At 47.7% G+C, this 25125-nt stretch overlaps 1 protein-coding gene across 1 annotated transcript in view; it reads right to left on the bottom strand.

Moving 5' to 3' along the window:
• LOC115331055 overlaps positions 1-21402 on the bottom strand; it is a 37711-nt gene extending 16309 nt beyond the window's left edge. Inside the window, exons 1-2 of the mRNA XM_029993116.2 lie at positions 21289-21402; positions 14975-15129 (exon numbers count right to left, since the gene is read on the bottom strand). Coding sequence (XP_029848976.2) covers positions 14975-15129; positions 21289-21402 — 269 coding nt within the window. The remainder of the gene's footprint in view (positions 1-14974; positions 15130-21288) is intronic.
• Between the last annotated feature and the right edge of the window lie 3723 nt (positions 21403-25125).

Genomic DNA, 25125 nt, shown 5'->3' with positions numbered 1-25125 from the left:
TCGTCAAGGTTGGTTCAGGGAAACAGGTCATCGTACCATTCGTGTCACGACAAAAGCTGCTTTTTTGGTTTCCAGTTTGGGCCAGAGGATTTAGGATTTGGAGAAAAGAGAGGGTATGTTTCTGGGAGTAACAGTGAAAGCTACGGGCCAAAGAGATTGTATAAAATAGGGAAGAGTGGCAGTTCAAACTTCTCTATTACATCCTTAACCACTCCACCTCGCGCGGCCGCGGGATAGACTGATGGGAGGACTACGAGCTTCCTTGCGGCTACCTCCAACAGTTTATTGATTATAAGGTATCGCCGTTTATTGAAGCCACACTTATGTGCGACTTTTGTCGTGGGACAAATTAGTATTGCCAATGACACAAACGCCAAATTCAACTGAAGAAATGTTAATTGATACAAGCGCGTTTTATTTTTTATCTGGCGTACGTTTGCATCCGGTTAGTATTTATTATTTTTTAATAGGTAACACTGCGAAATTAATCTCCGAATTTCGGAGAATTGGGGATTTACGAGAAATAAACTTCGATAAACACCGAATTTTCGCTAAAAATAAACTCCGAAAAACACTCTTCGAATTTCACGAAAAATACACTCCGAAAACACGGAGCCCTACAGTGATAACCAAAATATTTAATAAAAATAAAAGTTTCCGCGAAGTTATTGAATTTTCAAGTTTCGCCGGCCGCGAGGGTTCCAGGAGGCGACTCTCTACTGACAACGATAAAAAAAAAACCTACTTTTCGCTACCCGCTTACGTCACGGATGGGCAGCGGACGAGCGACTCGGGCAGCCGCCAAGTGGCTTTCCGGGCGGCTATCGATATTCGTTTTTCACAGCTTCAAGGTTGAAAGTTCCTTTGAGATGGGTAGCAATCTGCGCTCCTCGATAGATTATTGTTAACAGTGTCGGGAAAAAGCTTCGTTTTCACACTTCTTTTTGTGGGAGAGAAAAAAAAAGCGTTCCCCGGCAGCAATGGAGGCCAGCCACGTCAAGGTTCTTTTGCGCGAGCTGTGTGCTGAAAGAACTAGTGTCACGTCGAAAAGTTTCACTTTTGCTCGGAATACTTTATAGCCGCGTGCTGCGAGTTGAGTATCCTTTAGCAGCTGGAACAATTTCAAGAGCGGCAAGCGCAAACTCGAGCCAGCTTTGACGACCACGACATCCGTCCAAAGAAGAGCGCTAATAATATTGAGAAATAGAGTACATAATCTATCACTATAGTCGACATTTTGCACATCACAATTGTTATTCGCAATTGGTTCAGTAATTTATGTTTACTTTTTATAAACACTATATCTGTTTCGGACGCCGAATCAAGCTCGGGCTACTCTCGGAGTTGCACCCAGGCGGCTGATATGTTGAAGAACGTCTAAACAAAGTTCAAGTCTCAATTTAGACATTACTGTCAACATATTGCTATTTCTTTCTGGCATACAGAGGTTTACGGAGCAGGTGTTGAGCTCCACTAATATACGATAGAGCTTTTGCCTGGTTTGTCAAATGGTTGACGTGCAACATTCGCTGCAGAAGAAGTTATGAAAACGTCTTTAATTTATTCTATTGCGGATAAATTTTATATAGGAATGAAAGGTTTTCTTAAACAACGAAACTATTAATTTCGTTGAGGGGAGGCTGGCAAATTTAAAGCTGATGGAAACTGTGCTAAACCAAAACTTAATTTAAAAAGAAAGCTTATTTAGAATTATCTCCTTCCCATGTGCTCTCGTGGATGGGAGTTTGAACGCGTTGCATTCTACTTCAAAAATAAAATAAAAAATAAAAAAACAGGGGTACTCATTTTTTTGTAACCTTTGTTAGCCTACTTTGAATTAAAAGTTTTATGTCTTTCTGTACCTTACTCACTATTGCATCTTCAAGCAATTATTCTTTATTTGAAGATGAACAGTGTATTGTGTATTTTATACGTATTCAATTGCACCTGGATGTTTGGCTTGGTGGTTGCGGAGTTTGTTTAATTGTCATTTTAACACGATCTTCATGACCAGTAACCTGCCATCTAATCTACACCAATGCAGTTCATTCCATTCTATACATTTCATTGTTTACGAGAATCACAGTCTACATGTGTTAGGTTCCAGAGGTTGCACGCACATGTTCGTCGCTTCGGATGGCGAGCAATGTACGGGCCACACGCCCGAACGCTGAAAATGGCATCGACCAGAAGCGCTTTTCAGAAATGGTCTATAGATCTTTTGCTAAATTACTTAAGCACCAAGGAGCATACTCATGCCAGAAGAGTAGTTACACGTGCTGGCACCTGCGACAGTAACTTTTCTAAAGAAAATATAAAACAAATGGCACGTTCCTTCAGGTTATACGAGTGTGTGGGGCGTCTGTACCCATATTCCGAGCATTTTCCGTGGGGCTTTGGCAATTTGTCAAAAAATGCATTGCGTGATTCTTCGACCTTTCTTCTCCAGCCATCTTCTAATAAAAAGAAAATGCATTTACTAGCGATATCATGATACTAGCGAGCCGCGGCTTGAGCCTACCGAGTTGCAAAAACAGTTTTATCAAAATTCTCATTGCTCCTTTTTTTTTTTTTACTCTTTCATAGTTTAGCACATAGGCCAAGGTCATACTTTGTGCAAACATAGATAATTATCAACTTCAAATAGCACGAACACCCAGGTTTTCTCGCTGTTAGACGCGAGAAAGGGGGGCGCGAGCGTACCCGATTGCCGGCCGCGCGTCTCGCTGCCCTCAGGTGAGGTCACGCTTGGGTATAGCGGGGAAAACTGGGGAAAAACTAAGGAGAACGGTGTTTCGGTTTCGGCAGCAAACAAAATATCACTTCTTTAATTAACTAGAGTGAATCTTGGAGGAAGAGATAGAATTTCGGAACCAGGAAGCCATCCGCATTCAGATTATGCCTTTGGATTAGGTAGCTCGAAAAATCGGCGGAGTTCCCCTTTAAGGCTGCTTACGTGTAGGAAGGCGAAAGCATTATAGTCCTGATTTATTAACGTTTAGCGCAACGTGTAGGACGACGTCGAAGATGACTTCCTGGAGATCCAAGCCAAGTACGGCGTCTAGGGCGACCTCTCGGACGACCTCAAAGACAACATCTAGGACGACGTCTAGGACGACTTCTAGCAGGACCTCTAGGACGACCTTAAGAACAACGTCAGAACGACTTTTAAGACAACCTTCAGGACGACGTCAAGAACGACGTCTAGGACGCCCTCTAGGACGAACTTAAGGACGACGTCTGGGATGACGTCGAGAACGACGCCTAGGGGCAGAGACTTAAAGGGACACTGACACCCACCAAAAAATGTTTTTTATTTTTTGCCAGGCGCTTCATTATGGTGTCGGAGGACTACCCAATTAATATTTTGCAACAGAGTAGCGTATTTTTTAATAAAGCGAAAAGACGCAACTCCTCGAAACCGAAACCGAAACCCGACGGAGGTCGCAGAAGTGGAGAGAAGAGAGTGAGTGGCGGAAGTCACGTGGCTACACCCGACCGTGCTTTATTTATAGCGAGTTCGTTTCACACGCACTGGCACCGTTCGAGTTCTCCCCCACAATGCATCGCACTCACAGAGTGTTGCACGGAAAACTGGACTCAAACGAACTCGCCAAATGCACCGAGTGCAGAAGACTGATGCTGCCGCCATCTATGTTGTAGAAAGAGTACCGACTTCAAACCGAAACTAGCGCCTTTCTGTTCCGAGTGATGCGTGGGAATGCGAGAATGCAGTCGCCACCAACGTTTATCTACAAACTTTGGCAACTGCAACCTGTAGTTCATAGTTGCGATATCTTCAAGCAGCTAGGCTGCCGTAGAGATAGTTACAGACGGCGTAAATTTCCGCAACCAGCTGTCTACAAAGCAGCTGGTTGCGATCTTTCAATCCTTATAACCGTTTACACTGAAGAAAACTGATGATACTGTCCGAGCAGAAGCTTGATCCGTTTGAGCATGGTATTATGCGTGAACCACTGAAAGGGTGCGGCTTAAAACTAGCCTGTTGGAATATCCAGCAAAACTGGGACTTTCGATTTGGATCGTCATTATAGGTGGATTAGATATTAGCCTTGGTGAGGGCGTCGAGAACGAGAGCTTTCTCGAACAAAATACGACGGGGCAAGTTAGCTGCGTAGGTAAATGTTAAACATGATGATGTTGCCCAATTCTCGGGTAAAGTCACCATCTTTAGCTTTCTCTGATGCTTATTGGGCAGTCAGAGGTTTCTGCTGGGGGAGTTTTATCGAGAAATGTTAAATTTTTTATCCGCACACAGATGGTGATAAACATCTCGGGTGGCGCTGATGCGTTTGTTCTGAGCATTTCTTTACACACTGGTATATTTCAGCGTTTGTACGGCAACAGAGCGATTTAAAACCTGCAAATAAATCACGGGTTGTCAATTGCTTCGTTCGTGAAATAGCAGACGCTCACAATTCAAGCTCGCGTTTGATTTCGTTGCCCGCGGGACGCGATTTCTTTCATAAAATCCACTTTTTTTTCCCGTTCGGTTCCGTGACACATCGTAGCAGACGAACCCTCGTCGTCTGCTCCCGGTCCTCGCCGGCCCCGCCGGAGCGAGGCATGACGGGATTGCATTTTGGCGCACTCCCGATTTTCTCGGTGCAGCGAGTGCATGCACGCGTGGGGTGTCAGCGCTGAAACGAACTCGGAGAGTGCAACCACTCGTGGAGCGCCGGCCGAAACGAACCCGTTCCACGCTGCGAGTGGGCACGCGTGGGCACGAGTGCCGTGAAACGAACTCGCTATTATTTATTTATTTTTTTCTCCTCTCCGGTAGCAGACGACAGGACATGCGGCGTGCGATGCGGCGTGCGGGAACTGCTCGCCGTGCGATTTTTTTTGCAGTTATGTTTGTTCCGCTCGTTGTTCTGTACTCCAAGATGAGTTGTTTTGTACATTGAGGAGTTGAAGATGAGTAGTGAGTGCCCGTGGTGAATTTCCATGATCGGCTCCGAAAAGAATGCACCCAAGATGTTGCGTGAACAGCTGGCTCACATTTCCTGCATCGGAAAAAAAGTGGCATTGTGCGACAGAGTTTCCGAAAGATCAACGGGATCGGGACCAACGGCTGGCTGCAATTCCTGTAGAACATATACGGGCACCTCGGAAAGCGGACGTTACCTGATTTATATGCTCCTTGCATTTTGTGGAAAGTGATTACATTGAGTTCGCAGGTGTCAAAACGGAAATCCCATACCATTTAATTCAGCGAAGTATCGTCCACAACATTAGTTTGTTATTTTTTGTTTGTTTCTTCAGTGATGATTGTAAAAAATGTATATATATATATATGTAAACATCGGAAAATGTTTGAAAAAAAAAAAATAAAGTTACACGGGGGATCGAACCCGGTCCTACCGCGTGTGTACCGGACGTCTTTCCGACTGAGCTACTGGGGCATTTTTTTTTTTGTAACAAGAACTTTATTTACAATAAATATGCAAAGCAATATTTTACACTCAATTTTACACTCAGCCCTTTTGCACACTGTTCGTCGATGTCTGAGGAGAAACGCCAGCTGGAAAGTTCCATCCGTTTGAACGCCTGCTCAGGCGGTACCTGACGAAGGACGCACGTGGTCTGTTTTCTGGTCCCATGGGAACTCCTGAGTCCCCACAGCACCTCCGGCTGCTCACGCCGCTCTTCTCGCGTGCTCATACGTGCTCCCGCACACACGATGCGCGCCACGCTCAGCAAATATTACAGATGAAAAAAAAAGGAAGAAAAAAATTACGAACAGAAGGAGAAAAGGAAAAGAAGAAAAAGAGGAAAAAAGGGGGCCTCGCACGCGCACCGCCCCCCTCACATAACCGAACCCTGCCCGTCAGAGGGCAGCCGACAGCCGTGGCCACCTAGAAGCCGGCGCCCCGGGCTATACCCTCTGGACTCGAGCTGTCTCCTCAGGCCCTGCCACTCCTCCGCCCCTCCCGTTGCCCCCCTGCCGGCCACCGAGACCACCCAGTCCAGCTTAGCCAGGAAATAGTCCCAGGTTCGACGCGCATCCAAGTGGCACTGCACCATTGCTGTGCGCGACTGCCAGATGGCGTGTAGCCCCAGCAACACCAACACGCTCGTCACCTCCGTCCCTTCTCCGTCACCAAGAAGGAGGTACTTGAAAGTACCCCACTCAACGTCAAAGGCCGACCTAAGGCGGAAGCACGTCCTCATCTCGTCCCAGAACAAGTAGGCGTTCGAGCACTCGACAAGGACGTGCTGGATGGTCTCGGTGTTCCCGCAGAGGTCGCAGTTGAGAGACCAGGGCACGAAGACTCCCTTCCCATGCAGCCACGACTTGACGGGGAGCACCTCCATGTGCATACGGACGAAGAAGTCCTTTGTCGCCGTGGGAGTGGGGAGGCGTCGCACGAACCTGAAGAGACGCGCCGCTCCGTCGGGAACTGGTGGCGGCCTGTACAGAGGTGGCGGGAAAGTTGCTGCAACCGTGTCCCAGTATAGTTTCCTCTTAGTGACGGTTGTTAAGTAATCCCAAGAAAACAAGGCCAAGAAGAACTGTATGGCCTCTGCGATTTCGCTGTAAAAGCGTAATGCCGCCGCTTTCACCGTACGTCCACACGTGCTGACCATCCACCTCCCCAGGTAAGGGAAACCGAGGTGGTGCAGCGCGCTCAGGAGCGTTGGCTCCTTTGCGTCCCGAAATAGAAGGAACCGCTGCACGTTAAGCTTGATGACGATGTTAACTAGGCCGAGGCCTCCGCTTTCCTGGTGTAGGAAGAGGTTGTCGCGTCGCGTCCGCTCCCATGGCGACCTCCAAACGAAAGTGGCCCAGCTTCTGTGGATCTTCTTGGCCGTCACCCCCGGGCAGCAGACGGCCTGAGCCTTGTAGAACACGGCCGGGTAAGTCACGGTGTTGCAGACCTGGACGCGGTTGAAGACGGATATATATCTAGGCTGCCACGGCGATAGCTTCGCAACCATGGAGTTGGCGGCCCTTTTCCACACTGCCGTCGCCGATTGCCCTGGGTCGATAGGGGCGCCAAGGTAGTTTCCGATCGAGGTGCTCCAGCCTATCCCTGCGAATCTTGGGGGAGTTGTGGCCCAACACCCAAGCCAAGCGCCCATCGACTTCTCTGGGTTAATCTCCGCGCCCGATGCGGCGGTGTAGACGTCCACGTGCTGCAGGACGGCCTCCACCTGTTTCTTTGACGAGCAGATGAAGGCCACGTCGTCTGCGAATGCCAAGACGCTGACGTCCTTCCCGTCTCCCAGTTGCAGTCCCCTGATGCTCTGGTCTTCACTGATGGCGCGGCATAGTGGTTCAAGTTGCAAGGCGAAAAGGATTGGCGAAAGGGGGCACCCCTGCCGGACCGATCTTCGTATAGGGATGCGCGCACCCTTGACTCCGTTGATGAGCAGCCGCGTGCCGATTTTGCGATAGCACAAGGCTATCCACTCTCGCAGCCTCTCCCCCACGCCGAAGTGATCCAGCGCCGCCAGGAGAAACTTGTGGGATACCCTGTCGAACGCCTGGCGGAGGTCGAGCTGCATCACAGCAAGGGGCTGGTGTCCCTCCGCGGTCGCTTCGCAGACGGTGCGCATGACGTTTTTCTTGTGGATCTCTTTCCTTAGTAATAATTCAGCCGGCAAACTGTAAGTTGGAAAGTTTGCTGTCGATTTTTTTCTAGCAAAAGCACTCCCGGGTCGAAGTCGGGAAGCACCACGCTTTGGGGACATTCGCACCTAGTAAAGAAATCGTACGCGTGCATATTGAACTCGAAGTAGACACGTCGTGCTTGACGTTTACGCGAGCGATGTCTTCAGCCACGAGAAGGGAGCGACGGCTCGGCGACGTCTTCGTGCAAATCGGCTTGGTGGCCGGGCGTGTCGTGCGGGATGAATACCAATTCTTTTGATCAGTCCCAAATTTCTCTTTTAACGGTAGACAGAATTCGCCGGTACCAGAGCCGTATATGTAGAGAGTTTGGTCAATGGGAGGCGCGGGCAGAGCCAGGGCGTGCGGCAGACTCGGAAAGAGGGCTTGGCATGCTCTCTTGACCAACCAGAAGCCGAAATGAATCCCCTAGCGGTGGTAGCGAGAAACAGTTCTGAGCCGATCGATCATCGAAGGTCTCTGTTCGTATATGGTTTTAATAAGTGCGTAAGAGTGAAGTGTAGTAACTTTTTGTGGTTGAAAATAGGGTGCACGTGTTGTTTCATTATGATCATGCAGAAAGATGTAAGAAACGAATGCGCCGCTCAACTCTGTTTTGCGCGGACAGAGTGTGACCGCTCTGACGGCAGATTCCCGGCGCTCGGCGTTTGGCGTAAGGATTATGTCGATCTTTCCGCTAGTCGCACTCTTCCACCATCATTTTAGATGAGTATGATTGAAACATCACGTGTACCATATTTTCAGCCATCGAGAGTTACTCCAATGCAGTTATCAGGTTTGTTTCTCGCGACCACCGCCAGGGTATTAATTCCGGCTTCTGGTTGGTCACATTCGAATTTCTGAAGACGCCCTGGAACACGCCCAGCCCGCTTTCGGCCAATGGTGCCGCTTCATTTGTCTCCTATACTTCCCAACGAATGGCCAAACTCTCTACATATACGGCTCTGGCCGGTACCGCGAACGACAGTTCTGAAATAGAGGCCCCACGCCCGTCGTCCGCTGCCATCGCCGGCCCCGCGAGTCCCACGATACGCGAAACGACGAACGCACAGAATGCTTCCGGTTGTCTGTGGAACTTTTTTTTCCAATCAACGTATTTACAGCTTTTTAGAAGCCACAAAAAATGGGTTTCATATTTTTTTCTATTTTTAATATTGAGTGTGTGCCTTCAGTGACCCACGACTTCGATTAAATTTGGTGGTCGCATCGATACCTTAGAAAACGGCCCGTGACCGCGAAAAAGAGAGTGAGCGAGACTCGAACCGGCCAGTTCTTGATCGGCGGTTTTCGGGCGGAAAGAAACCGAATTTCGAGCCGGAAATTCTGTTCTGGGTAGTGTTGTGTACTCGCCACTGACTGGTGGCGCCGCCGCCTGTATGCCGGGAATTTGAGGGCGTTCAACAAGGCTGTGCTGCCCGGAGGACCACCGGGTTTCCCGCCTAGCCAAAAGTGATGTTAACAAATAAACAGTAAAACGTTATCGTCGGCTCCGACCAATTCGTGCGTACATAACATGGTGTCAGAAGCTAAGTTCAGCTTCACGCGCCGCTAGGCAAGACGCTCGGCAGGCACACGAGCATCGAACGTTCGGCGTTGCCACTCGCTGTCAACTCAACGGATCACCGTTAGGCCTACAGGTCGGAACAATGAACGCGTCTTCACAAGCCTCTCAACCGCCGCCGCAGCCACCACCGCCATACCACCTTTCAGCACCGGAGCCGTTCACGTTCGTACCTGAGCACTGGACGACCTGGAAGAGACGATGGGAGCGTTTCCGCACCGCCTCGGGCCTACAAGGGAAGACCCAAGCCGAGCAGGTAAACTCGTTCGTTTACCTCATGGGACCCAAGGCAGAGGAGATTTTCGCCTCCCTCCCCATCCCTGCGGACAAGACGGAATCCTATCCCGATGTTGTCGCGGCATTCGAGAACTTTTTCATTGTGAAAAAGAACGTCGTGTACGAGCGCGCAGTGTTCAATAGCCGCTCACAGCGTGAGGGAGAAGCAGCAGCGGATTTCATCACGGCGCTGTACGCGCTGGTGGAGACGTGCGACTACGGCAACCTCAAGGATGAGCTTCTCAGGGATCGCTTCGTCGTCGGTGTGAGAGACAAAAGACTCTCCACTAAGCTACAGATGGAAAGCGAGCTCACTTTGGAGCGAGCGGTGTTGCTAACGAAGCAAACGGAAACTGTTGGCCGGCAACAAGAGACCCTCAAGCATTCTACCGAGACAGCGCCCGCTGAGACAGCACATGTGGACAGGCTGCAGGCCCCACAACAGAGGGCTAAGAAGTTTCACCCAAAATGTCCACAAAAGCCTTCGGTGGATCAGCCACACGCAACCCAGTCATGTTTTTGGTGTGGGAATGCAGTCAAGCACCCGAGGCAGCAATGTCCTGCAGCCAAAGCTCGATGCAACAAGTGCGGAAAGCAAGGCCATTTTGCATCAGTCTGTAAAGCCAAGCGACTCCGGCAAGTCGCCAAGCTGAATGAAAGCACGTCGACGGAGGCAGACTTCTTTTTCGCAGGAACGGTCAACACTGGGCAGAAGAAAAAGCCGTGGAAAGTCACCGTCGTCGTAGGCGGTCACAACGTCGAGTTCCGCCTAGACACAGGAGCGGACGTTACCGTGATTCCAACAGGTTTACTGGCAAAGCTGGACAAGGGGATAACACTCCAGAAACCCGACATGCTCCTTCTTGGACCAGCGAAGCAGCGACTGGACATCGTGGGGGTGATGCAAGCAACAGTAGTATACAATGGGAAAAGTACCGTGGCGAACCTCTACGTCACAAAGGACCTGGACGAGCCTCTTCTGGGCTTGGACCTCATCGAACGCTTCGGTATCCTGTGCCGAGTGAGTAGAGCCGGAGCAGAGCCATGTCTCGACCCAATCAACGAGTTCCCAGAGGTGTTCCAAGGTTTGGGAGAAGCCCCCTACACTTGCAAAATCAAGCTGAAGTCGCCGGTAGAGCCTGTGGCAGTCACATCACCGCGACGCATCCCAGTTCCACTCTTGAAAGCTGTGGGGCGTCAACTCTGAAAGATGGAAAACGAAGGAGTGATCACCACTGTCAGTGAGCCAACAGATTGGTGCTCGCCAATCGTGGTAGTACCGAAAAAGGATGGTGACATACGCATCTGTGTGGACTACACCATGTTGAACAAGAGTGTGCAGAGAGAGTATCATCCGATTCCAAGTGTGGAGCCAATTCTGGCTACTTTGGGACAAGCTAAGTACTTCTCCCGTTTGGATGCTTACTCTGGCTTTTATCAAGTGAAACTGCACCCTGAGTCAACACTGCTCACCACTTTCATCACTCCATTTGGTCGGTTCAAGTTTAACCGCCTCCCTTTCGGCATCTCCTGTGCTCCTGAGAATTTTCAAAGAATGACTCATGAACTCTTGGAAGGACTTGACGGTGTGGCATGTCATATCGAGGATATTCTGGTGTGGGCCAAGACCAGGGAAGAGCACGACAGTCGCCTGCGTGAAGTCTTAGGCAGACTGAAGGAAAAAGGGATCACGCTTAACCGTGAAAAGTGCGTGTTCGCCCAGGAAACAGTCAAGTTTCTGGGACATGTGATCAACAAAGACGGTGTCACCACAGACAAGGAAAAGATAGCGACCATCGTAGACATGCCACCTCCAACAAACGTCACAGAACTCAAGAGGTTCCTAGGAATGGTGAATTTCATCGCGCGGTTCATACCGAACCTGGCGGTCAAGACAGGACCCCTGAGAGATCTGCTTCACAAGGATGTTCCATTCAGCTGGGGCAGCACGCAGCAACATGCTTTTGAAGATGTAAAGAATTGCCTTACATCACAACCAGTGCTCGCACTCTACTGTCCAACAAAGGAGACAATCGTGTCTGCTGATGCCTCAAGTTTTGGCCTGGGAGCGGTCCTGATGCAGCGCCAAGAGGACAAAAGCCTGCGAGCCGTCGCATATGCATCGAAAACTCTGACAGAGGCAGAGAGGGGATATTCTCAGATAGAGAAAGAGGCCCTTGGCGTTACGTGGGCATGTGAGAAGTTCAAGGACTATCTCATCGGTCTAAGGTTCCACATTGAAACTGACCATAAGCCACTCATTCCCCTCTTCACACGGAAGCCAGTGGATGATCTTACGCCAAGGCTACAACGGCTGCGTCTCAGGATGATGCGCTATGACTACAGCATGCAACATGTGCCCGGCAGGGACTTGGTTGTTGCTGATGCCTTGTCTCGTCAACCACTGCAGGGACAGGACAGCTCGCGCCTCGCAGAGGAAGTCGCCGACTTTGAGCAAGCCCTCATTCGGCATGTGAGTGTCCCAGACGTATGTCTGCAGAGCCTTGCAGATGCACAAGACCAAGACTCTGTTTGCAGAGCTCTGAAGAACTATGTTCAAACAACTTGGCCGAAGACGAAAAAACAAGTGCACCAGGAGTGCTTGCCTTACTGGCAGTTCAAGAACGAACTAACGTTGCATGAGGGAATCCTCATGAGAGGGCAACGATACCTGATACCTGTTCCACTGAGATCCTCAGTGCTAAGTTCTCTCCATGATGGTCACGAAGGCATCATCAAGTGCACAAGACGAGCCCAGCAATCCTGTTGGTGGCCTGGTCTATCAAAAGACATTGCTGACACTGTGGAGAAATGTGTCAGTTGTATGAAGCAGAGGCAACCTCGGAACCAGTCACTCATGCCAACTCCCTTCCCTGACCGACCATGGCAAAGAGTAGCCATGGACCTTTTTTATGCTAATGGGAGGTGCTACCTGGTTGTGACGGACTACTACTCCCGCTACATCGAGATATCATTGCTTGAAAATCAAAGACCAGAGACCGTCATTTTCAAGTCGAAGTCAATCTTCGCAAGGCATGGGATCCCCGAGACAGTTGTGACGGACAATGGACCACAGTTTCGCTCTGAATTTCTGTGCTTCGCAAGAAACTGGGGTTTCAAGCATGTCACCTCAAGTCCCAAACATGCCCAGAGCAATGGCTGTGCCGAGGCCGCAGTCAAGATTGCGAAGACTAAACTGACAAAGTCATCTGATCCCTACAGAGCACTCTTGGCGTACCGGGCAACACCTTTAGAGAACGGCTTCAGCCCTGCCGAATTGTTGTTTGGCCGGAGATTGCGGACACATGTGCCAATATCAGCGGAGCTGTTGAGGCCTTCTGTTCCAGATCATCATCAAGTCGAAGACTTTGAGCACAAGGCTCGAAAACGCCAAGCGATCAACTACGACAGGCGACATGCTGTAAGGATCACCGATCTGAAGCGTGCAGGGACAGTGCTCAACAAAGCGGAAACACCTCGTTCCTACTGGATTGGCACTGACCAGGGCATAATTCGCCGCAATGCCAAGTTCCTCGTCATCGATCGTCGACGATGCAACATTGAGGAGGACCTCATCTCTCTCAGCAGCTTGCCCTGTTCGCCCGAGCTCCCTGACTGCCCAGCCAGCCAGCCAGCATCACTCCAGCAGTCAAGGTCCGGACCAACCTCTCGATCTGGAAGGCCCTTGCGACCACCGTGCCGTTATGGCTATGACTGAAAGGGGGAGATGTTGTGTACTCGCCACTGACTGGTGGCGCCGCCGCCTGTATGCCGGGAATTTGAGGGCGTTCAACAAGGCTGTGCTGCCCGGAGGACCACCGGGTTTCCCGCCTAGCCAAAAGTGATGTTAACAAATAAACAGTAAAACGTTATCGTTGGCTCCGACCAATTCGTGCGTACATAACAGGTAGTTGGGCTCTCATATGTCATATAAAACTAAAAACCTCGGTGAGCATAAATACCCTGTCAGTGTCCCTTTAAGGAGGCTGTGGCGTATTTGCGTGGACAGCCACGTTTGCCTGCGGCAGCCGCCCTAGATGTAGGCGTGGTCGCCTCACAGTCCATAGCACGAGGCACACAACGAGCACAGATGAAGTCCGAAATGCACCTTTTCCACACGGCGCTGCGGTGGTGACAACAAGCTAATGACGTATGATGACGCTTGATGACATCACGGTGATGACGCGTGATGGCGTATTTTATGGCCATCTTTCGGGAACAACGCCGCAGCCACCGCCGCTTGTTTCTCACGTAATGTGACGAGTGAGATCGTCCTCGAGGTTTAAAACGACTTCTAAAACGACCTCAAGGACGACGCCGATTTAATGGGACAAGTAGGGTCGCCCATTGAGCAAGGCGTGCCCGTCAATTGTATTTATATCGGCTTATACGACGCTTCTTCGCTCAATGAGACAATCAAGATTTTCCCCTTAAAGTTTAGCTTCTTTTTTTTTCTGAAAAATAGCTGGATGAATTCATTGGTCAAAATATAAGCTCAAAGTACCAGCATCGAAGCATTTATTGCAAACTTAGAGTTCGCACTTCTAGTGCATGTTGTTACATGAGGTCCGTGATGTCTTTTAGGTGATATTTTAATGTATTAGTGTTCTTGATGTTTTCTCGGTGTCCTTTACGTTCCTATGTTCACTCCTGCTTGAATGTAAATGAGTTCGCAGTATTGATAAACAAGTAAATAATAAAGAACAACAGAATGGCCTGGCCCCTCGATTGGTTCGAAACCAAGTAGGAATTAACACCAGGCAGCATGCTAGGGAAACGCCTAGCTTGGACCAAATTTAGCAATTCCAGGGGCCTAACTTGGACCTATTAAGGTTTTGCTCCAAGGCGATGGTTAGTGTCAAAGTAATGTACTTTGGCCTTTCTATGGCCTTTTTTCTAGTTTACCACATAAATTCCCCAAGTGCCAGTCCACAGGAGCCGAAAATATTCCATATCAACCAAACAACCGGCGTCTGAAGCCCGATTCTTGTTTCGCAATTTAGGCCTAAAATTTAAAGGTGAAAACCTAACAATCAGAAATAAAGTCTAGCTTAGCATTTTCTCGTGAATCGAGGCCCAAAGAAGCCAGATGTCAACCAAAGAACCATGTAGTGGTGAAGCCTAAATCTAAAACTTCTAGGGCGATTTAGGGCAGAAATAGCCAGGCCATTCCTAACAAATATAGATTTAGGTTACACCTTGAATTTTCGGAGCATTCAGGGCCCTTATTGCCAAACGAAGACCACGATTTGGCACAATAAATTGTGCCAGCAGGGAAGTATCCAAGGAATCTTTCAATGTATGTTCGAATAAACGTCGGGGCTGACACATATCCGAAACATGGCATAAGTATGGCCTGAAAGACATCGCAAAAACTGAATACGTGTTTGTGCTCTACGCAGCATAAAAATGGAAGACGTACCGCGTTCCTACTATTTAAAAACATTGAATACATACTGCCAGAACTTGGTTCCACTTACGTAGATTGGTTCCCGTATTCTATGAGAACTGGGTAGGCGCCATCCTCTGGTGGCCCCGTTTCGGTGAACCTGACGCATTTCGCTGTGCCGCCGAAGACTGGGTCTGACTCAAAGTTTCTGAAGATCACGTACCAAGTCACCGGAAGTGGGTAGCACTGGTTGTAATGAATTAAATCGAGAGGAAGACATTGGTATCAATATAGGCAAACACCTACCTATGCTCAGAAAAAAGAAAAACAAGTAATAACTGCGCATATTTAAAAAAAAAAGTCACTTGTGGCCAAGCTTGAACTCTTCAAGCGTTGCGAGGCAGCTAATTTCATCTGATATGTTCGAATGTGCAACAAATTTTATAATGATGTGCGCGTGTAAAGCTTTCTGGGCTCGTTTTTCTACTGAAGTTATTTTTCTGCTGGTAAAGACGTTCTGAGAGACTCAATAAGTGTTTTTTTAACCCATTGGTGAAGTCAATACTGTGAGTCTCCAAAAAATGAAAGACGTTTACAATTCTCTGCAATGCCAAATTAGGGCGCAGCTCTTGAGGAGGAAGAGGAAAGGGTTCGGAGGGGAAGGAATGGTACGGAGGGTAATTTATCATGAAATTGTGGGACAACTTTCCGGTAAATTCACCCGCTAAATTTAGCGGGGAAATTTCTCCGCTAACTTTGCGGAAAAATTTCACCGGTAAACTTGTCGGGGAAATTTCCGCACTAAATTTAGCGAAAAAAATTGCTCTCTAAATTTGTCGGAAAAATTTCTCCGCTATATTTTGCGGTAAATTTGGCGGAGTAGTTTTCCTGCTAAATTTAGCGAACAAAATTTCCTCCTAAATTTAGCGCAAAAATTTTCCGCCAAATTTAGGCATCGTGTGACGTCATTATGGGAAACGTCCCATAATACAACGCGAGGTTATGCCGACGGCGACACCGACGGCGACGGCAACTCCGCTCAAGCCGCAGACGGGCGCCTAAGAGCTACACTCTAAAACGAATGTAAAACAAAGTTACAATGATATGACGTGCCACTATATTCAATAGTTTAGATTTTCCTCTACGATTTGCTGGCTGTCTTGCATAGAGCCCAGCTGTTGGGCTCCTGTTTCCGGCTTGAGCGGCGTCGCCATCGCCGTCGGCGCAACCGCGCTTTGCATCATGGGACGTTTCCCATAATGATGTTACACGAGACGTCAGTGTGACGTCACGAGGGTCACTAGGGTCCCAAGGACGTCACGCGAGGAGTCACGCGGGTCACGAGTGACGTCACGATGGTCACTCGTGAAGGTCACGACGAAGGTCACGACTTTCATAGTGACCTTCACGAGGCGGCGACGAGAGTCACCAGTGACGTCACGAAGGTCACGAGTGACGTTACGAGGAAGGAGAAAAGAAGAGGGAGGAGAAGGAAGAGAGAAGGAGATGAGAAGGAGAGAAGAAAAATGGAGGAGGGGAGGAGGAGGAAGGAAGGAGGCGGAGGGGGGAGGAGGAGGAAGAGAGAAAGATGGCAGAAGTAGGGGAGAAGACTGAAGGAGGAGAAGGAGGGGGAAGGGAGGAGGAAGAGGAGCGGAGGAGGAGAAGGAGAGGATGAGCGAGGAGGAGAGCGGGAGGAAAATTGGGAAACGAGGAGGGGGTACGGAGGAAAAGGAGAAAATACTCTCTTTTCCGTACCCTCCCCTCCTCTTGTTCAAGAGCTGCGCTCTAGTTAGGCATTACAGGGAATTGTAAACGTCTTTCATTTCTTTTTCTTTCTCTTGTCGCACATTTAAAATATATGTATCTTTATTTTCTTTTGTCATTTGTATTCAGGTTTATTCTTTATTCTGAAACTATGATAAAATCTATATCTTACCCTAATTAATATTTTGGCTAGCTACATTTCTCTAACCCTACGAACCCTTCAGGTTTTAGGCATTTATTCGAAAATAAGTTGGGTGACCATTATGTATACAGCGTGGAAAATGGGACATCGGGGGAAAGGGTCGGGGAGAGGGGCCGGGCGAAACAGCAAGCCATACTACTATTCAGTTCACTGTGCATTTTGTCAGTGAACTGAAATTCCCAAGTGTTTCGTTTTGCTAAATACTCAAGCACGTTTCTTAATTTTTAAACAAAACCGAAGCATGCCGAATAAGACCTTTTCATCCTCCTCCGCATGGGCGCTGCCATGTTGGAATCACGTGACGCGGCAGTCATTAGGTTGCTTCAATGGACTTCTTCCAAAACCGACGCGCCCCATCGCGGCAAAATACCACGCAGTGCATTCTGGGAACTAGTTGGCCGCTCAGTTTCGGTTTCGACTGAGCAGCTTCATCTCATGCTCTCACGCCGCGACCGAACGCGCTGCTTGCGTTTTCGATTATCTGACTTTTCTCGAACGTACAATACACTCATTCTCGAGCGATACAAAACGAAGACCGGGGCACTTTTCTTGGTTCCCGAAACACCGGATATTATGAGTGCGTATGCAAACGTAGTAATACGTGGCTTAGTCACCTCACCCCACGAGTGCATCTTTGAGTTCAATTTCAATAATCCCGTCTAGTACCAGTGAACTAGAACTGAAATTTGTTCATCTGGAGCCTTTCACCTATTTTGTTTGCCAAACGTCCGCTTCTTGTTACTTCATTGGGCAAAAAGCAAGCCGCATTCTCACAGGAGTATCAAAGTTGGGCCCAGCGTTGACGCATTAACTTTTAAGGAAACGCAAGAAATTCGACCTCACTACTGCACAAAAGTTACTATGATGTCTTCCTCGTGTCATCATATATCTCCCACTCAAATTTTATGCTGATAGAAGATTAAGTTTTCGCAAACGCTGAGATCGGCTAGCTACGACGGGGGCCCTAACAAGCGTCCCCTACTCCTCGCTAAGCCTTTTTGGACTAGCTTTTACTGACGCCCAAGATCTGTGCCTGAACGGTGTGTCTGAAATTATCTCGACATACTCAGGGAGGAAGAAAGCAAACACATAACAAATATTATGGCCATTAGCAACCGTCAAACGTGTTTTGAATTATTTCGTTCGTTTGGCGCACCGCATAGGGTTTCATGCCCATCCGGCGCACTCCCGGCGAACGGTGCGACATTCTTCACACAAGTGCTCGACTTTCGCTTTCTAAAAACGGTCTGTATGTGCGAATGTGCCTATATGATTGCAGGATAACTTTATGCGCATACGCCATGTTGAACATTAGTGGAATGCAAGCGGGTGGGGACCTTACTTCGTGCAGTGCTGCGGGTCAGTACAGATAAGAGATAAGAAGTGTGTTAAAATTGAGCTTTTCAATGGCGCCTCCGAGTTTTACCTCGCGTACTCAGGCGTATTAAGAAAAACAGTAATTGCAAAAAGTGATATTTTGTCTATGGACGCACGAAACAAACAAACTTCCTGATCAACAACACTAATGTAAAGGCGCGAGCTAGGTGTATGCATACTTACTGGTTGCTAGATCTTGTTGATTCGTACACTAGCAAGATCCCCCAGCTTCGCAGCGTCGAGATTCCCAGCACTGGCTTGTCCACATACCTCGATTGGAACGCTAACAGAAAGGCTCAAGTACAGAAATACAACAAGCATGAGTTAAGACAAGCTATACGTCTCGGGCTTGTCTGAAGCTTCGAGGTCTGGCCATTTAGGTTAGTTTAGAGACCACAAATGACGCTCTCGGGACCAGAAAACATGAGATAACGGTCGTTAATAGTCCACGCTTTGTATATAATCTCTTGTCGACGTGTCGATCGAAACCGAAACCATGCCACCCTCCTCCCTGGCTGGCCAACTAGTTCCCAGAGTGCAACGCGCGCCGTGTTGCATGTAGGGCTTTATGAAAGTAGTCTCCACGCCTTGGCGGATGCGTTGTATTCGTGTTTTTCGTCGCGTTACACCGCGATTTTTTGTCTTGCTTCAGAAACTGTAGTCCGATACGTCTACTCGACGACTAAAACATCACGAGGGTTCAAAGGTCCTTGTGACAACTGAGGTTTGTTTACTTATTGTGCCGGAACATTCTCAGTAAGAAGCGTATATATTTATATCGTGCATTTAGGATCGGAAGGCGTCAAGAATAGTCAGCGCAAGGAGACTATCTGTATCTCCTGAAGGCATCGTTTTTTGTAGTCATAATAGATCGTAAACAGTTGCTTTTGATTATGTTAGGATATTCGCGGAGGAGACAGACAACGAACGTTTAACTTGCATTTTATCTGAGGCTAAAATAATGATACATACATCAGGCGATTTGTTTGTTCATAATATCACACGTGCATGTGTTTGAGGTTCTCAACCTTTTTTGCGACGTAAAAATTCGGTGTGTCAGTTCACTTATGAAGTTTAAAAAATTGTATACCGTGCTTGCTCCCATTTCGACAGTCATTTAAGTGATTTATTTATTATATTCAGAGAACCAGTGCCATTCACTTAATTAATCTTAACACAAAGGTTGGGACTTCCCACGTAAGAAACTGCCACAGACACTTAACAGTAGCGACTTTTAGAATAGCGTGCACAAAGAAATAACATCGTTTCTTTTTTGCAAATTTAAAACGCGGTTTAGGTTCGGCGCATGCGCAATATTGACGACGCTTTTTTTTTTGGGGGGGGGGGGGGCGTACGTTGTTTTATTTTTTGCCTGTATCTGGAGTCCGCAATAATTTACGCCGAAAGAAAGAAAACAGCCGTGCATAACGATTACTTGAGTCCAGGATTGTCGATGGCGAATAGAGCTTTACTATTGGTGGCTGGCGACGCCGAAATTTACAAAGCGAATCTGTTCAAACAAATAAATATTTGTTCACACAAGTCCGTGAAGAGGTGCCTAGCGCTCGAATTCAGCCAAACTTTCCGAGGTATTTTTCCTCCTGCGCCCTTTAAATTTATTTTGCCAATTTTACGGAAGAAAAATGCCAGATTTAATTCGACGGGCCTGTCACTTATATCATATCTTGGGTAACCAAATGTTCATATAAAAATAATTTATTTCCTAGGGCTAATATCGCGAAAAGCTGCTTATGCGTGCTTTAGCAGGGTAGATAATTTAAGAAATTTCCCACTCGGCCTGTCAAAACATGCGCGAGTACTGAATGAAAAAAAAAAGAGGTCGTGATGCTACTACTTGTTTATATCAATATCTGCGTAATCACACGATACGCTTTTAGTCTGCGAAGTTCACTAAATGTTGGGTGCCCACGAAAACCAAACAGTGAGTAGTAAACTCGCGAGTTCAACTGTTCTGGCCAATTCAGCACATTGCTAATCAAACTGTGGATATGCTGCCCTACATCCACGTGTTAGTCTCTTCATTAGTTTGTTTATCTAGAAACTGGTGTCATCAAGCACGGCCGTAGTCGGTGGTAATCTTCCCTGTACACCTGTCTGGCGTTTTGCAACCGACCATAATCAGATACGCCAAAGGAGTTAGTAAAAAAGCCTTTCATTTAGGCTAAAATACACGTCGTAGATCTCAAACTGGCTCAATACCACTGTTTCATCGGTTGTGTGCTACAAGAAAAATAATCGTACCAGAAAATAAGCAAAAGCAATGTAAAACAGCAACATAGCCGAGTTCACGCTGAAACCCAAACCAACCAAATTGAAGCAACCTTATGGCGCCGAGGGCGTCAGCACTCTCTATCCGCCGGTGAGGCAACTACTAAAATGAAAAGGCCCCGAACTTCCATCTCAAGTCCTGCGCGAACAGGACTTCAGATGAAACCAGAGAAATAGCTCTAAATTTACTATATCTTTACTACATATTTATAAAATGGTCACTTTTATGATAATGGTTCTTATAGACTTACTTTTACTCAATTAGCACTCATTTCGCAACGGGACAGCAAAAATGTGTCTCTAAAACGGGGCTGCACGTTTGGTCACCCTAAATATGAGACGCATATCGTGTATTTGGGGTGTGAATTATAAAGGGGTACATTTTTAATCAAATAATTTTCTAAAAACAACGCATAGAGAAAAAGAAAGAACGAATCGTGCATAAAGCTAGGCAGAGTGTCCTTTCATTGCACAGGTTTTTAGGGCGAACGTTCTTGCTGTTGCCCTGCGTATTCCTAAACTCTTCGACGAGTATACCATGCACGTTTCTTTTCTATAATCTTAGGCATGCGTTTATAGTCTAGTGAAATGATTTTCCCGATTTTATTCAGTGTCTTACCAAAACGGAAAAAAAAAATGCAGCAATAGCATGTTGCTACAATATACATTTCTTTTTCTCTTTTTTAAAACGCATCAGTGTTTTTTTCAGAGGAACCGATTCAAGTCCATTACAAAACCTTAGAGCCGCTAGACTGCGTACCACGCATACTGACCTTTGACAAGTCCTGATACTGTTGAAGTTCCGGATTGAGCTCAGGCCAGGACTGACTTCCACTGCAGAAATTCAAGCTTACGAGTGCAGCAATGGTGAAGAAAACGAGTGCCATGATTCGAGTTGCAGAGATGCCTTACAATTGAACCAGGTGGAAATTCTTTTAGATTTTAGGAACGGGTTGCACTGGATTTGTTTTCAAACCGACGGAAAAGCTGCGGCACGTTTATACCCTGTTTCTTTATTTATACTTTCACTCCAGCTCGAACGCCACATGCCATTGGCCATGTAAAGTATGCAAGGTTCGAGCTAGAATCTAACATTAGCACGTGTCGAGGTCATAGAATTGCGACATTTTATGTACATCCTGAAAACAAGTATTATTGCAGCACGATTGCGATTCGCGATATCCCGGATTTCAAAGAACACCGGGGAAAAAAATTAAAAAGCATAGATGAAAAACGTAGTTTATAAAAAAAAAATTTCCACGAATAAAAAAACATTGTATAGCGCAATGTTCACTTTACGCCACCAGACGCAATTTAGATGGAGGCAGCCCTCATCAGTCCCCGCCCACAGCGAAAGCTGGAGCTACACTTTGTTTCTCGGCTCTAGTTCGTTCGAGAGATGATTGACCTCTAAATTTTTGTTGTAAAATCGTTTGTCCATGCCGTGGTAGTCTTCTGTTGGACATAACTTTACGTTTGAGAAGCATATGATCTGGAACGAGTCACTGATCTTCTCAAAAAATATCACGAGATCGCATTTCCCGCTTCGGTTTCAAAAGATAATCGCCTCGTCCCACTAAGGCGACAAACATTAATAAACGACCTCGAAAACCTGCAACGTGCCACAAATGACACCGACAGACGACCTGTCTGTTGGAATCCGCCGTCTCAGTTGACGGATACGACGCAGAACACACAGACAAGGGAACTTATTTCCTGGTGGAAGTGAAGTTGGGAACAAAACATTTCAAAATACACAGACAGAGTCGGGCGGCGTGGTTTTTCTGCTCCGCTCTTTACGCGGAATACGCTCTGAGAAACACGGGGAAACTCGAGATAAATATGTTCTTTCATAATGAAAACTCCTTATTCGGTCCCTTACTTCTCGTTGGCGATCTTCCATAAACCGGCATCACATTGACACCAAGCGTTTTGTGAACCGAAGTTCCCGAATCTTTAATCGGTTATGTCGTTCAGCACGTTCGAGGTCCCGTCATGAGCGCCGAGCAATTCTACAAAATCGCTCTCATCCGGATCTTCGAAAGCAAGCGTTTTTTTTGCGAGATATACGGCACCCCGACTATCATACCACGTGTTGACAGTCTCTGCCTGCCGGAATGGCTTGCCGGAACGCGATACCCTTTCGTGATGAGCGGCCTTACTTTGGCCTGCTACTACTCGAACGTCGGTGCATCCATCCTAATGAGAGTGTGATAGGCCTCGGCGTCTTGAAGCACCACCCAACGCACTAGGCTTTTGCGAGCCAAACGAGCGACGGGAAATTTTCTTTCGCGTTATGACATGTCAACAGCCAACGAAGGAAGCCATGATCCCACCGAGGGACGGGGAAAAGCATGAAGCCAATGTGGACAAGACCAGGGCCATTTCCCAAAGTCGATCGAGCTACAGGAAAAAGGGGATGATGGGTAGAGAAGTGTAAGAAGAAAGGCAGCAGAATGTACAAGCGACCGAGGAGGATACGTTCGGCTCCAGGAGATGTTCCTCGGTGGGGCCGCTATGGGGCGCTTCAAGTCAGGTGACGAACAAGAACATATCCGTCGTCGTTCGTTTGTGTGCGTTTGTCTTCGTTCGTCGCTGCAGTGGGAAAGAATCAGCGGCACGGAACTTTGCGGTGTTGCCGGACAAATCTCGGCCTTTGATGCTTTCGAGGAACGGGGCGATAACAAACATGGCTGTCGTGGCGAGATGCTTGTCCACCTCGCAACTCGTTCAGTTCATGGATGGAGAAAGAATAAAACAATTAAAACAAGGACAGCGCAACCCCATCTTTCAACTAGCAACAGACGAGTAAACTTTCAACAGCGAGCAGCCGACCATACCCAGGAAAAGAAGGGGGAGAAGGGAAGATACGAAAACGCGAAGTGCAAATCAGAGTGGTGGGCTTATCTCGGATTTTAGAAATTCAACCTCAGTTTTCGTCAGCAGGAGGGAAGGGTTTGACACGTTGTTTGCTGTGGTCATGGCGAGTGACTCTATGATCTCCCTGCCGAATTTGCTGTGATGCCCCCCCCCCCCCCCCCCCCCCAGGATTTTTGTTTCATCAAAGAGGGGATGACAACGCAAACACGAACGGGCATGTATGACTATGGGATGATAAGAATCTGGAGAGGCCTTAGAAACTTCGTTGTGACGTTCGCGGAGTCTGTGATTGGTGGATCTGCCGGGCTGTCCTATGTATTGATGGCCGCAGCTCAAGGGGATGGAGTAAACTTTCTTCTCTTTGCATGGAATGGATTTCTTTTCGTGTTGAATAGTGCAGCCAATCGGAATCCGGTTGTTCTTCACTTGTTGACAGAGTTGTTTAATACCCCATTCACACGACCGTAAAGGTACCTTTAGCTAAGGGACCTGTGTTCTCTGCGGTCAATCAATTAACGATCTTCCGCGCGTGGCGTGTGCTCGCGACCCTTGAGCACGGGCTGATTCGCCGATAGCAAAGGGACCTATGTTAAAGGTACCTTTATGTTGACCGTGCGAATGGGATATAAGACGCATGCGGCACGAGAAGACAACATTCGTGTCGAACTTTCAGGCAATGGATTTTATCCGGTGGGCTGAATTGTGTACGTAAGGAATGACGGCGAATCGGGCTTTCTTTTTTGTGACTGGTGACAGGCGATCAGGCCCGCGAATCAGCCTTTCCATTACTGATCGAAGAAGGTCGACGGGAAACCTGCCCTGACGAGCCTCATGTGCTGCAATTTGAAGCTATCTTCTGAAAGATGACAGCAAAACTTCGTGAAGGATGAAGAAAACAACGTTTTGATGATACCGTGTTTTACCGACTTCGAATGGGCGCTAGAAAACGGTAGGACAGGTTTAGCAGACCTTTGTGGAAAGGCCCTGCAGAGTCCAGTGGCCCTGACATGAAGCCGCAAATCTAGGTACTGAAGACCTTCATTCGAAGGTTCTTCCTTCGTGAATGTAAGGCCTGACGAACAAGCGGAAAAAAAAACGGCTGTAATGCTATCTGGAGAAGTTTGATCAGGATGAATGATTAGGTAATCGTCTACATATCTGAAAACATGGCAGCCAAGCGCGAAGATGTCCATTTGTGCTTTTGTAGCTGTCAACGAATAAAAGGAATAATTCGCTGAGAACAGGGGCGAGGCATGAACCGATGCAAACTCCTTTCTCTTGGCGGTAGATCCTTCTCTCATGTTCAACTAAGGTGGACTGGAGATATAGATGAATCAGCTCCACGAATCCAGCAACAGAGACACCGGAGGAATTCTGAAAATCCACAGCTCCGTGCTCAAAGATGGCGTCGGAGATTGAGGCAAGCAATGCGGTACGATCTAGATTGAAATACATGTGTTCTATGCCAAGTGAAAAAATAGAGTGCGGCAGGGAGAAGAAATGTTGGGAACTGGTGAGAGAGATGAATTCTGTTGAGTTAGACACTCTAAAGGGTTGAGGGAGGTGGATGCAGGACAGATGCTTTTGTTGAAAGAGCCCGATCTGCTTCTGCCAACAACCCTTTCCCACACAATATTTTGGAGGGGAACTCCAGCCTTATGTGTTTTTGCAGTGAAGAAAACTGAAAGGTACTCCTTCGCTGGACATCTAATGGCGCTTTTTAGGGACGA

Source organism: Ixodes scapularis, unplaced genomic scaffold (genome assembly GCF_016920785.2).
Source record: "Ixodes scapularis isolate PalLabHiFi unplaced genomic scaffold, ASM1692078v2 PGA_scaffold2__306_contigs__length_199485367, whole genome shotgun sequence".
NCBI classification, from domain to species: Eukaryota; Metazoa; Arthropoda; class Arachnida; order Ixodida; family Ixodidae; genus Ixodes; species Ixodes scapularis.
Note: the sequence above shows the minus strand (reverse complement) of the source record. Positions and strands in the feature narration are given on the sequence as shown.